This window comes from Chamaea fasciata, unplaced genomic scaffold (assembly GCF_029207755.1).
Source record: "Chamaea fasciata isolate MVZ Bird 193981 ecotype frontalis unplaced genomic scaffold, bChaFas1.0.hap1 SCAF_8, whole genome shotgun sequence".
Taxonomy (NCBI): Eukaryota; Metazoa; Chordata; class Aves; order Passeriformes; family Sylviidae; genus Chamaea; species Chamaea fasciata.
In genome coordinates, this window is record NW_027094093.1 from 19,409,551 (window position 1) to 19,423,147 (window position 13,597).

General features: G+C 37.3%; 1 protein-coding gene across 1 annotated transcript in view; it reads right to left on the reverse strand.

The window, feature by feature from the left end:
* The window catches only part of MYO3B (myosin IIIB), a 194,985-nt gene that overhangs the window by 52,510 nt on the left and 128,878 nt on the right, over window positions 1–13,597 (reverse strand). Inside the window, exons 30-33 of the mRNA XM_066189973.1 lie at window positions 11,128–11,239; window positions 9,917–10,079; window positions 9,145–9,225; window positions 306–426 (exon numbers count right to left, since the gene is read on the reverse strand). Coding sequence (XP_066046070.1) covers window positions 306–426; window positions 9,145–9,225; window positions 9,917–10,079; window positions 11,128–11,239 — 477 coding nt within the window. The remainder of the gene's footprint in view (window positions 1–305; window positions 427–9,144; window positions 9,226–9,916; window positions 10,080–11,127; window positions 11,240–13,597) is intronic.

Below are 13,597 nucleotides of genomic sequence, written 5' to 3' on the forward strand. Positions count from 1 at the left end.
GAAGTGAATGTTGAAATGCTGAGCACTTACAATTCTGTCTGCACACTACAGTATTCTGAGTACTTAAGAGAAGTGCACAAAACCAGCACAGCAACCCAGAGCAAACAGCACCTTTCCACTAATTGGGAGATCACTGAGATGACTAAACTGGAGGGAGAGCTTGCTAACCTACAGGTGGTCATCCTCAGAATATAGCAGATTTTCTAAGAGCTGGCTGAATCATAATGACAAACCTGCTCCTTTCAGATCTTATTGTGTGGGAAATCACTTTTATTAAAGAATAGACAGCACAGGATTCAACTTACCAGTCTTCTTCACAGCCAAACTCAGAAGTAGAGCAGCTGCCTGTAAGCTGAGGATCTGCTACACACTCAGCGCTGTTTTTCAATCTTGTGTAGTTTTTACGAACAACATATCCCCTAAAAGCTAAAAAACATAGTTTTGAATCAGAAAGATTTTGCAGAAACTGAAACTGGCTCTGCAGCACAGATCTGAATGTCCCCAACTTTTACTGAATAAGTGCACAAGAACACTTAGCACCCCACCAGAGTGGCTCCAATGTTTGCAATATTACCAACACCTGGAAATTCTATGGGGCCTTACACTCTCACTGTTGACCACTTAGCACAGCCCAGGCAAGGAAAACAGGCCTCAAAAAGAAAATGTGTCTAATTTAAACAAGAATCCAACACAGAATGTATTAAAATAAAATCACTCCCAAAACAACTTCTTTAATCACAATTTCCCTTTGAGTTAGCCATAATTTTAAAGAATCAGAAGCTTTACTTTCTTTCCTTGTGGGACAGTGGGGTGAGGAGCCAGGGACAGATATATTCAGTTACAGTCTTCTCCTATTTTTCAATTAACTGTAGCCATAATAAAACATTTAGAATACATCTTATAAAAACAGGGAAAAACTTATAGACATTAGAATTTATACCATTCCAAAAAAAAAAAAAAGCAGAAAAGAATAATCAGAAAAAATACTAAATTAGGTAGGAAGCATATAGTGGGATGAAATGGTAAGAAAATGACAATTAATAACATTTTGAGGATATCTACATCCTTTATTTCCATAGACTGTCTCTAGGTTTGGGTACCTGAATACCATAATTATTTCTATAGTTTTATCTTGAATTTTTTACACCTGTGAGCAGTTATAAAGCTCCACCACAGAAAGTGATACATACTGCACTTAGGACAAAGGCATAAAAAGGTTGCAATATACACTTAAACTCACAAAATTTTAAAATTTATTTTTGTAAGGTTTACTTCAAGCATTATTTTAAGTAGAAATACCTAAGGGGAGAAAGGACTGAATAATGAAAAAGTAAATACAGTATCAGTGTATCAGTACCATTATTTCACTGTACAACAAGCAGTTACTGAATAAGGCTGAGGGTTGTGAGAGAAAGGATTTGTGTATTAGTCCGGCAAGACTGCAGTTTAAACAGTGAGACAGTATGCAAAGAATAGTGGAACTAAGCTGAGGAGATATTATGATTTTTGAAAAAAATGTTTCCTGTCCAGGAAAAGCTTTTATGCACACTAAATGCATACAAACCCGATTCATTCTGAAGACTAAATACTCAAAGGAGAAGAGCAGCCCTCCCATTGGGATCCAGGATTACATATTACAGGCACAGATAGGCACAGAAATAAAGTCTAGGGCAACCTCATGTAGAATCAGGATCATAATATCATTGTAGATCACCAAAGGAAACCAGGAGGTAGGATAAATACTGAATAAATTGAGGAACAGAGAAATTGATCAGAAGATTTACAAGGTTTCTTGGTATCTCACACTTCTGATTTTTATGAAAGCACTGGGGTTTCTAGGATAAGAAGCAACAAAATTTGCTTTTTAATGAGAGGTTATGAAAATAAACAACCATTCTCCTTACAGAAGGCATGACGGAAGTTCAGCACGCTGAGGTGTTGAACCAAATACAGAGCCCAGGTACTGTGAGGCTTGAGGAACTTTCCTCCCTTAATAATTAGACTAGGAAAGTCTGCCCATCTGACAGAGATGAGGCAAGCTCTCACTTGTCCCATGTGATCAGGCTTCCAGTCCTTAACTATCCCCTACGGACCAGAAAAGGATCCTACTCTGCTATCAGCAGCAGAGACAGCTGGCCAGCAGTCACCTCTCAGCGGCTGAAACGCGCTGATTGTCCATCAGTCGATTAACTGCTATAAAGAAGCACTGAAAGAAATGAACTGATAAGATAAACTTCAGTTTTATCCTTAGTAGTTTCTCAGCTTTTACTAATTCTTTGCATGTGTGTCTATAAAATCAGCCCTGATACTTGCTCTGATTTTATATTTAAATATCGTTTTCCTTTTTCTCAGAGACTCTTACTAATGTCAATATAACCATTTCGGTCTTTGCCCCACTCACTATGTAAAAATCTGCTATATCTGATTTAATAAACATAGTTTTTTTGCCCTATCTTCTGTTTTCACAGGTATTTTCAAAATCAACTCCTCTTCAACATAACCTTCCCACAAGATGGTTTCTAACTTTCTTCCAAATCACCTTGAATCTGGAAGGCAAATGGCTGTATTTTTCCTACTTTTGACTCCTGGAACAACTGAAGAACAGGGTAAACAAACTTCTTTAAGTCTTTCAAAAGCCTCATCAGGCACTAGTAGCACTGCATCTTTTCAACATTTATTAACAGGATCTATAATGTTTCAAAAGAAATGCATATGCAGAGAATTCTACTGGGGGAGTCTGAGAGGCTGGGAAGCTGCTCCATCACAGCAATTTGCATTACTGACTGGTGCTGGTTTTGACACTAAGCACTTGGCTCAAAGAGTGTGAAATTAGCAGACTCATGTTGCTACTGCTCCATGAACAATCACTGCATCATTGAAGAAGAATGATTACCAGCTGTCACCTCATTTTCACCTTATTCAGTCTATATTCCAAACTTTCCAGCAACAGTAGCTTTAACCCTGATCTTTACATAGCCAAAGATGACAGGATCTGAAAAGCGACATAGGAACTGAACTTTATTTTAACACTTCTGTTAGTAACTTGGTGTTAAATGCTTTATGTGCCACAAATTAGGACATGAATTTTTACTTCTTGTACTGATCATTTCTCACACAAAGAGAGTTTTCTGTCAGTCTCAGCACCTAGCAAACCAAGAATCTGTTTACCTCGGGGAGTCTGAAATTTGGCATCTTGCAGTTACAAACTTTTAAGGCCTAAATACCAAGGCAATATACATTACATACAATATTGCACAATTCCAGATAGGAAAAGTGCAGGCATTTTCCTTCTGATTCCCACAGGAAATATATAATTACAGAGCAAATTGTGAAGCACAGTGTAAAAAGATCAAAGCTAAACAATCACAGGTCCATGAGAGAACTATAAAGAAAGGAGATGAAGTAGTTTTAAAACAGCAGGATTAATTCTCAGTCATTAAAAAAATATCATGTGAAGCAGACTTTTTCTACACATACATATTTTTATTCTGTAACATCACCTAAAATAGCATATAACAGCAACTCAGAAGTGAAAGCTCATGCTTGCTAAAGAGAAGGTAGTTGATTTGCTAGGAAAAGCACATCACTTTCTTAATTTGTCTAGTTAAAAGAGCATTCAGCAACTTAACTAACAGCATCTGAGAGAAATTAGAGCCCATGAATCTGATTATTCATTCCATGCCAAATTAATTCTAATGAGCAGTAGAAGGCATAGAGTCACGTCCTTTGTTGGGTGCCATGAATACATCTCCTCTTTCACGTCTCTAGGTGGATATTGGGTGATACATGTTTAATAGCAGAACCCCCCCTCCAGCAGAAGCATTATGAGAAAGGAGTTATGAATTTTCATGTACAAACAGAGTAACTACCAGTAACAAACTGTGACTATTAGCAAGACTTACTAAGGCTGTCATCAGGTCTGGTGTCACTGATGCACATCAACACTTGGACACAGAGTTCACAGAATCACAGAATATTTTGAGTTGAAAGGGACCACCAAGGATCATCAAGTCCAACTCCTGGCTCAGCACAGGACCATCCTCAAGAATCACATCATGTGTCTGAGGTCATTGCCCAAATGCTTCTTGAACTGTGTCAGGCTTGGTGCTGCAACCACCACGTATCACAGTCTCTGATCTTGAGACTTGGTCAAATAGAAAAGTGAAAATTGACTATGAAATTCTGGCAGTATCAGCAAGGAGAAGGAGGAGATTTTATTGTACACTGTCCCTTCCTGATTTTAGCATGAAATCCAGTAAGAATAGTCTCCATTTTTTCTCCTCAAAATCAGGAGAAAAATCAGACACTTGAATATTGACAGATCTCAGTTCAGAGATGGGGATGGAATATAAACCCCCATACTTTAAAACTCTAAGGCCCTCTCACTTTTCTAAAATGCTCCCTGTATAAGAGCCTTTAATGGTTACCAGAGACATACTAAACATGAAGAATTACCAGATGATGTAAGCTAGTAGAGAACATGAGATGGGAGAGTTAAGTTAACGAAAGCTGTGCAGCCTGTATAAACTACTCTGGTTTACCCTGACTGTGAAATTAGGATAATATGATAAATCAGTTCAGCAGCTATTAGGAGAAATACGTCTTCCATGTTTTTTACACTGACAATGTAGTTAAAAGAAAGAAAACTACTGATATAAAAAAAGTAAAATGGATCTGCTACTTAGGCACCATTTCCAATAACATTTTTAAGAAATCAGTTTTAGATATATCTATCAAGTGCTTAAAAGTTTTTGGAACATTTTACTCATGTAATTCTTAGACCGATACAATAGTATTAGCTGAGTACATATACACACACACGTATATAGTAATACAAATAGATGAATAGATACAGGAATAAATATTAAAAAAATATTTCCTTGTCTTCTAGTGAAATGAACATTGTACTTTTGCTGCTGAGAGTTCCAAAGGCAATGCTTTTATTAAAAGCTTACATTTATTATAAATGTAAACCAGTAAACTGCAGATGTTCTCTGTCCTTTTTTTTAATAAAATGGAGTAAATTTTGCCAGAAGTACATGTTAGAGATATGTGAGCAACACTGCATCAGCAGAAGTTACAGAAAGAAAGCAATTTACAAGGGGATGCTTCCTTCTGAACATCCATCACTTTTTTATTTAAGGAAGAGAGCCCAAAGAGTTCTTGATAAAGAATTTTCTAATACAATATGACATATGGTGAGTATGCGAGCACGTGCTGGAGGAGGAGATGGTGGCTCAGTGGATTAGTCATTTGCCTTTCACCTCTGGAAGCATAGTTAAACTCAGCCTTGACCAGAGCTGCACAGTATATTCCAGATGGCTAAAGTGGACCTAATTAAAATGAATTCAGTGATGTCACCTCAGATCTAAATGAATTGCATGCACCACTCATTTGGCATTTTGGCAATGTCAGTTCACAAATAAAATAACCAGATTAAAATCCTCCCTTAAGTCTTTTGGGACGAGTCACACTGCATGGAAATACATGCTATCATAACTAGAAAACATACTTTCATAATTGCATTATGTGTTGCTTTAAATTCTAATTAATTCTAAATTCTAATTATTCTAAAATAAACATTTAATGAGACTTGCATGTGAGGTAAATCAATAAAGCAACATTTCAGTCAGACGATTCAGTGGATATATACTGATTTAAACCAGCTGTGAATCTGGCAAAATAATTTTAAATAATATTTGACAATATATTTTTCCTCTGATGTAGATGTGAATTAAACACTGTAAATTCCAATTACAATGAAATACTCACAAGTACAAGGTATTGTCAACTCAAACACTTAACACGAAATCATTCTTTACAATTTGTTTCTGAGTTAAAAACTAGCATTTTCTAACCTTCACAGTTTGAGAAAGTGTGACTGGAAGTAGGAGGAAAGACCTTGTTTACCCTGTGTACCATTTTAGCCATGAGCCTAATAACATCTGCGTATTCTGAGAATCTGAGATGTAGATATGCTGAAGTAGGGTAGCTTTTTTTTCCCCATTTAATTTGAAATCACTAATATTGTGTTTCCTAGTGACGGTCTCCCCCCATCTGAAATAATGACTTTTTTTCTTGTAATATAATACACTCAGGAATTTTATCCTCATGTATATTGTGAGGTTTTGGTTTTTTTTTCTAAGTTTGTTTTTCTTCCAACATTTCTTCAATGGATAGTGAACTGCTGGGCCCACAGAGATCTCCAGACCACCAGCTCATGTATTTGAAAGGCATCTGTTTATTTTTAAAATGCAAATGCAGCCTACCTCAAAGACTGACTCGCAAGAAATGAACAATCTGAACAAGTCAAGAGGTTTCCAATCAGGAGCTGTGTTCCTCCTTTTTATCAGGCTATGATCACTTGCTGTCAAAACCACTTAAACAATATCCTGGAACCTGAATGAAGTCCCCCCACAATTAAAATGAGCAGGATAATCCTGCAAGAATTATTCAGGCAAATCATTTTTCACACAGTTTAAAGTAATGATAAGGTCATTTACAAAAGAAATCAGCGCCTTTGAAATGCTGACTTGTAGACAGAGGACTGCCTGGAGGAGGGCCATAGATAACAGTGAAGACTGGCCTCCTAACACTACCCTTGCAGTCTTTGGAACTGATTCTGATGAGGAGAAGGCCCAATAAGGTTAATACCCCTACTTTGATCTCTGTCAAAGCGTACCAGCAAGAATTAATTTACATTTCAGATGAAAAAGGTTGACAGCATGAAAAGGCATCTTGTTTCTGGTATGTGAATGTGCTGTAATAGATCGGGAATTCTGAAAGGAAGTTCTGAGGAAGCTAAAGGGATAAGCTGAGCGGCTGCTTTTATTGGGAAAGAGATGAAAGGAAAACAAATTTCAATATGCGCTGTTCTGTAGAAACATGTAAGCCAAATGCTTCCTAAATTCCAAGGCCTGCTTGAGCGGGGCAGGGGGGAGGGAAAGGAGAGGGAAGTACATATAGTTTAATTATAGGTTTTGCTAATGTGGATGACGGATGCAAACAATTTATCTCACTGCCCGAAATGGCTCTTTAAAAAAAAAATACAAAGGTGACTCTACTCCATTTTACTAGAAAGCTGCCTTGAACTACCCTCACACTGTAAGATGCATAAGGGAAGGGAGAGATTCAGAGTACCTTTTGTCTCTGTGTCACTAGGCACTTGGACTGTGTAATGTTATGTAAACAACACAAAAACTGTCAGTGTATTTTAAAACCTGGAAAATGGCCATGATTAGCAAGCATGAGCTTTGATTTGAAACACAGAATAATTAGCATTTTGAGAAGAGAAAACCTGCACAAGAGATATTTTCAAATAAGAAGTCCTAGGTAAAGGTTTCCAAAGGCAGACAGAAAAGTGCTGAGGATTATTACTATTATTTTTGTTATTATTATTATTCCCATTCTATTAGAGTACCAAAGACAGGAGGAGCAGCCAGCCTAATTAATACAAAGGTTCACTGTGTCACTCTTAACCCTGTCGTCCCTAATGTTTATTCACCCAGGCTGATCACTGAAACAGTCAAGTGCCAGGTTACAAAGGAAAACACTGTGTGTGTTGGAGAGAAGAGTACTAACAACATTCCTGCAGCATTAGGTCCAGAGTCCAACAGTGTCCAAATTCACTCCCACTGCCTCTGCTCTGCCATGTTCAACACAGTATCTAAAAGATAGCAGGAAGGAGCAGAGGTCTGAATCTCTCCCATGGGTGCTAACAGCAGAATACATCAGTATCTTTCTCTTAAGAGCTAAAAATCTATCTGGATAAAACTCTAAGGCAGAATGTCCCCTGCAGTCTCCAAGTGATAATGCTACACACAAGCTTCCTACCGCACCTGAGGTAACTGTCACCTTAAGGAGCTGATAATAGTGAGACAGTCATGGGTTAACAGTTTCACTTTCCTTTCTTCAACAAAAGGCTGTTGTAATCAAAATCCTGGTATGTATATATTTGTAAAGGTGGCAAATACTCCAAGTAATAGCAGCAGGGGGGTACTTTAAGATCCGATCTCTGTGTTATCATGAAAACAACTGAAAATGACAACACAAAGGAAAGGAAAAATGAGAGTACTTGTGCAATCCTTCAGTGCTTGTTGGTCACACAAGAATAAATTTCTTCCATTTAATGGAATATACTGCATTTAACCCTAGAGCTTAATGATTTTACATAACAGTACATATGCACAGCTACAGATTATTATTTGATCCTAATGATATTCTGTTCCTTATGGTAACTAGAATGGTATTCTGTTTTCTGCTGAAAGTCACAGTGATGCTTAATTTCAGAGTAGCAAACTAGACAACACCAAAATGAATGAATTTACTGGGAGTGGTTTGAGCACAAGTAAAAGAGTATCACAACAAATATTTTTCATATTTATTTCAGGCTATAAGATGCAGAACAAGAGGTGACAAAGCTTAAGGAATTGTAGCACAGGAAGCTGGTAGAAGTGGTATCTTGATATATCTGTAAACACATCAGCTACAATCATTTTTATCAGCCACAGTCGTTGAACCTGGAGTTGGACAGAGAAGGTGTACTGTACTGCATCATATGGAGTCTGCTTCATATTGGCAGCATCTGAAAACACCATTGAGTTCACAGCATCCAGAGCGCTGGTTCTTAGATTTCTGTGCCATATGGTACTCTGCTCTCTACTAGAGACCTACACAGCCCTATGGGCCTGTTCCTCCAATAATCTCTTTAAAGTTTATTCAAATTCATATTGATATGGCTGCATAGGAGTCTGGCAGATTGTCAAAAGATTGGTCAAAGCTGGCAAACTCAGCAAGCAGTCAAAACAAAAACCTGGCAACCTGCCAAGATCAGTACTCCAAACAAAGACAGAGAAATGTATGTCTAGTGTCTCCCATCCACACTTTTAGCCAAGAATTAATTTAACAGCTTTTAATTACTATACTTTGCTTTCAGACAAGTACTACTGATAAAAGGTCCAAACTGCCTGATACCTGTCACTGACCTCATTTGACACTGAAGCAAAAATAATCAGAAGTAATGTTATTGATAGCTTTTGTTTGGACTTTTATTCTTCCTTTTTTTTTTTCCCCTATAAACACTGACACACACAAAATCACCCATAGAAAAATAGGTCTTGGCAATTGAAATACTGTTTTAATTACCTGCCTGAATATGTATAGCAGCATCAATTCTTCTGTTCCTTATTTCCTTGTACTTCCTGCGAGCTTCATATCCTCTCCAGGCTAAAAATACAAAACCATGTGCTGGAAATTAGATTTATTTGAGGAAGTGCTACAGAATCTACAGGGTCAGAGATGTGCTGAAACTTTCATTTCTCCTGCCATAACTACTTCAGCCCCCACCCCCAATAGCTCTACCCCACCCACCCACATGTTGAACTCTGGGTTCATGACTGCAGTATTCACATCCTCACAACTTCAAACACCACTTCACTCATTCAAATTTTAATTGTCACCACGTGCTCACTGATGTCCTAACCCAAAAGACAAAGACACATCATCATTCTTGCTCACACAGTTCCCCAAATCACCACAAGAAAACCTGCTAAATTATTGATAATCAGCCTCTCAGGCCCATCTTTTAAAGTATGTCTGGAATTCCGGTATATGGGCAGGGACATGTGCTACTGCATTTAAATTATGCACTGCATGTTATTATAGACATACCTAACAATATTTTAATTTTGTGCACAGGCATCACAATCAAAATACTAAAATATTTAAATAAAGACATTACCATGCTAAAATGACACTTTAGAAGTAAATCAGTAATATCCGCATAGAGCTGGAGAGAAAACATGTCCAGTCATTTAGATTTCATAATAAACTGGAATTACTAAATTAACAATGTACATGCAATTTAACTGACTGAAATACAAAGACACTCAGTAAAATAGGGAATATGAACATTTACCTGACTGTATGGTAATAGCACTATTTTCTCTTTTATCTTTGACTTTCTTGTACCTCCTTGCTCCAAGCCATCCTTTGATATAGGCTTGCATGACCACCACCCTCCCTATAACTTCTCGCAGGAACAAATTTAACTGCTCTATATGGTAATACTTTAGAAAAACCTGTAATGGAACAACAATGAAACAAAAAAATCAGTATTACAATCAGTATTATAACACTTTGTATTCTTTATATTAGACCCCCAGCAGTCTATTCAAGGGTGTCATTGCTGAGAAAACTAGAAAAATACTGATTGTACATATCACAGCAATCTTGTGAATCAATTATTTGCTCTTGTGTACCTGTGGAAGTTCTTTGCTCCACTGATTATAATCACCCCGTTGCTAGCCCTGAGATTAACTTAGTTGCTTAGAGCATGGTGCTAACATCACCAAGGTTGGGGTTCAATCCTTGTATGGGCCATTCACTTAGGAGCTGGACTTGATGATGCTTGTGGGTCCTTTCCAGCTCAGAATACTCTCTGATCCTCTGAAAATAAATCCCACATTTACCCCCTTTACGAAGTAAATTGGATGGTGAGATCTTTCCAGGTATGAACAATTTTGAAAGATGATCTTTCTTGTCAGTGGAAACACAAATCCTGGGTTGAATTTGGTTTTAGACATAATATTGTATAAAAGCATTCTCCCTCAAGAGGCAAATCCATGGGTACTTACATACATTTTATCTGGGTCTTGGGGAAGAAAATTCTCACAGTTTTTCCTTTGTGTAATGTAAAACAATTCAAAAGTACCATGTAGCATCCTTTTAAAAGAAGTCACTCACTCCATTTTAAACCAACAACAAAGGTTTTTGACAGAGCAAGAAGGAGCTTCCCTGGAACTCCATGAATGGATAATGGTACCAACCAGCCTCACAGGATGGGTCAAACTGTGATGTTTCAGCCATGTCATAACTAAGAGCATGGGAAACATCAGGAAGTCACTACAACAGCAGGCACTGATAGATGTACTGTCCTCACCAAGACAGCCATGTCTGAATGCACTTTGGGGAGGCAGCCTCCTCAGCTGGCTTGGGAGGGCACTTCCATAACCTGAGAAGCTAATTGGAACAAATTCTCTTTTGTTCATTCACGTAGTACCTTTGAACCACTCTCAGACATGATTTGTAAAAGCATACTATCCTTGAGAAACTGCTAGCATCCTCTACCTTGGTTTTCCCAAGAATCCAGTTGTCTAGTTTAGATTTCTCCAAAATGGCAAGACAGTTTTCTCTGCTACCAAGGGGAGTCTCGTGTGCCTTAAACGCAAGGTAGTAATACCTGCAAAATGACAAAGAAAGAATTGAATTGACAATCATATGTACTTCCACTGTTTTTCTCTAGCTCCAAGCTTTATATCTAGAGTTAATGGGCAAATTTCTTCCTGATACTCAGCTGTCTTCATAAATCATGACACAGCTGTCATGAATAGATCTTTGAACATGTAAAAGATTAGGGTAAACAATTAATTGGAATGATTATGGTCAATTTTAGGAGTCTGGAGCAGACTCATACTAAACAATACTGTCTTTTTTGTCCACATTCACTTGCAAAGAACAGCTCCTAACAATTATGTTAAATAACATATAGGTAATGAAAAAGGGATGCAAACATGTTTGAACTGAATTAAGAACCAATCCCGTCCTACCTATAAAGCCATTATGCATTAACGAAGACTGGTTTTATAGTATTTAGGTAAACCTACTTACCAACAATTATGTTAAGTAACAGCAAGAACATGTACCAGTTAGTTTACAAATTTAAGGTTATTTTAGCACAAGTCCACTGTTAGATGGTAGCAACTGCCTCCTCAGCTTTCACTTATTAACTGCCATTTGTTGTCTTGGTATTAAGTTATACTTCTAAAGGTGCTACTCTATTTACATTGGGATTGAGAGTAATCGGCAGGTTGAGCAAACCATTCTACTAAATATTAGCATGGAGAAGAGCCAGGAGACGTTCTTTAAAACAGGAAGCAAAGAATGTGATCAGTGAATCTCAAAGACAGATTCCTCTGTAGCCACATAGAGTCAAGAAAATATCCCACCTTATACTGAAGAAAACATGGAGAAGCAATTAGAAAACTTAGAATTCTGCAAGACTTTATTTTTTTATATCGAAGAGTATGATTTTCAAACATTAGTTCCAGTTAATCTCTAGATATTAGCTCCAGTTGTCACAAGAAAGAAAAAAGAACCATTAAATACTCAATTAAGATCAAACAGGAACAAATGACATCTGAAGTGAGAAGTACTGGAGTAAGTTCTGGACCAGAGACATAGATATTCACCAACAGAAGACACTGCTGACTCTGAATAATGATAGGAGATTATGTATTACTGAGTTATTTTTAATGCAGTGACTTTCTCAACAATGTGATTTTTAAAATTCTTTAGCCAAGTCTTTAAAAATATCAGCTCATGCCTTTTAGTAAGTTTGGAGAAACATGGTGTATTTAAAAGAAAAAAGTACATTTCCTCTACCTTATTACTGAAGTTAATGACGCCAGTTTTTACAAAACAAACAGTACTGAGCGGCACTCATAAAACATAGATTTAAAATATATGTATCACAAATAATTTTTGGCAGTATACAATTTCAACAGATAGCTGACAGACACATGGGGGAAGTTACACTCATAGTAAGTTGCCGTTTGCTTCAAAAGTCAGTCCAGATAGCCATGTGAGTTACACATATGAGTTACCTCATGGGAGGGAGGGAGGGAGGGAGGCAGGCAGGAAGGCAGGAAGGAAGGAAGGATGGATTCAAGTGAGTGACAATGGTTTATCATGTATTTTTTAAGGTATGTCATTGATGGGAATTTTAAAACCATGAAAGAGTTTTTAGATAGCACTGATGAAATAAAATATTCAGTGGGAATCTCATATTTTTTTAATCTTGTCATTGGCATTCCACTTACTGAAAAGTTGACTTATTTGTGAGAAATATCTGAGTAAAAATTATTTTTGAACTGTGTGATTTAAATGCCTGACTACACCATTTTGTTTATGACAAACATCATCATCTGACAAAAGTAGTACCCTCTCCAATAACTCTCTTTCATGATCTAGGATAGAGCTGCTTTGGTGCTCTGAAAAAACCCATAAATAAAACAATGGTTATTTTTCTTATCAAATCTTGCTTTAACAAATGTTTTTTATAAATGTATCTATAGTCTAAGAAAGCAAGCTATTCATAAGAATGACAAGAACTTTACAAACCGTGGGGGTAACTACACTACATGGGAATAGCTACAGTTTCTGTATGTAAACATATTGTCTCCCAATATTTATTCAAACCTTCCTCTAAATAGTGATTTTCCAAACATTTTGATTGATCTACCCACTGCACAGAAGTCAATGGGTACTGTACCTGGTTAAATATACTTATTGCTGCTTTCCAATTATGTCATAGAATCATAGAATATTCTGAATTGGAAGGCACCCACAAGGATCAGGAAGTCCAAATCTTGGCCTTGCACAGGACATCCCTAAGAGTCACACCAAAAGCATTGCCAAATGCTTCTTGAACTCCGTCCGGTTTGGTGCTGTGACCATTTCAATGGGGAGCCTGTTCTGGTGCTCAGCCACCCTCCGGGTGAAGAACCTTTTCCTGATATCCAACCTAAGCCACTCCTGG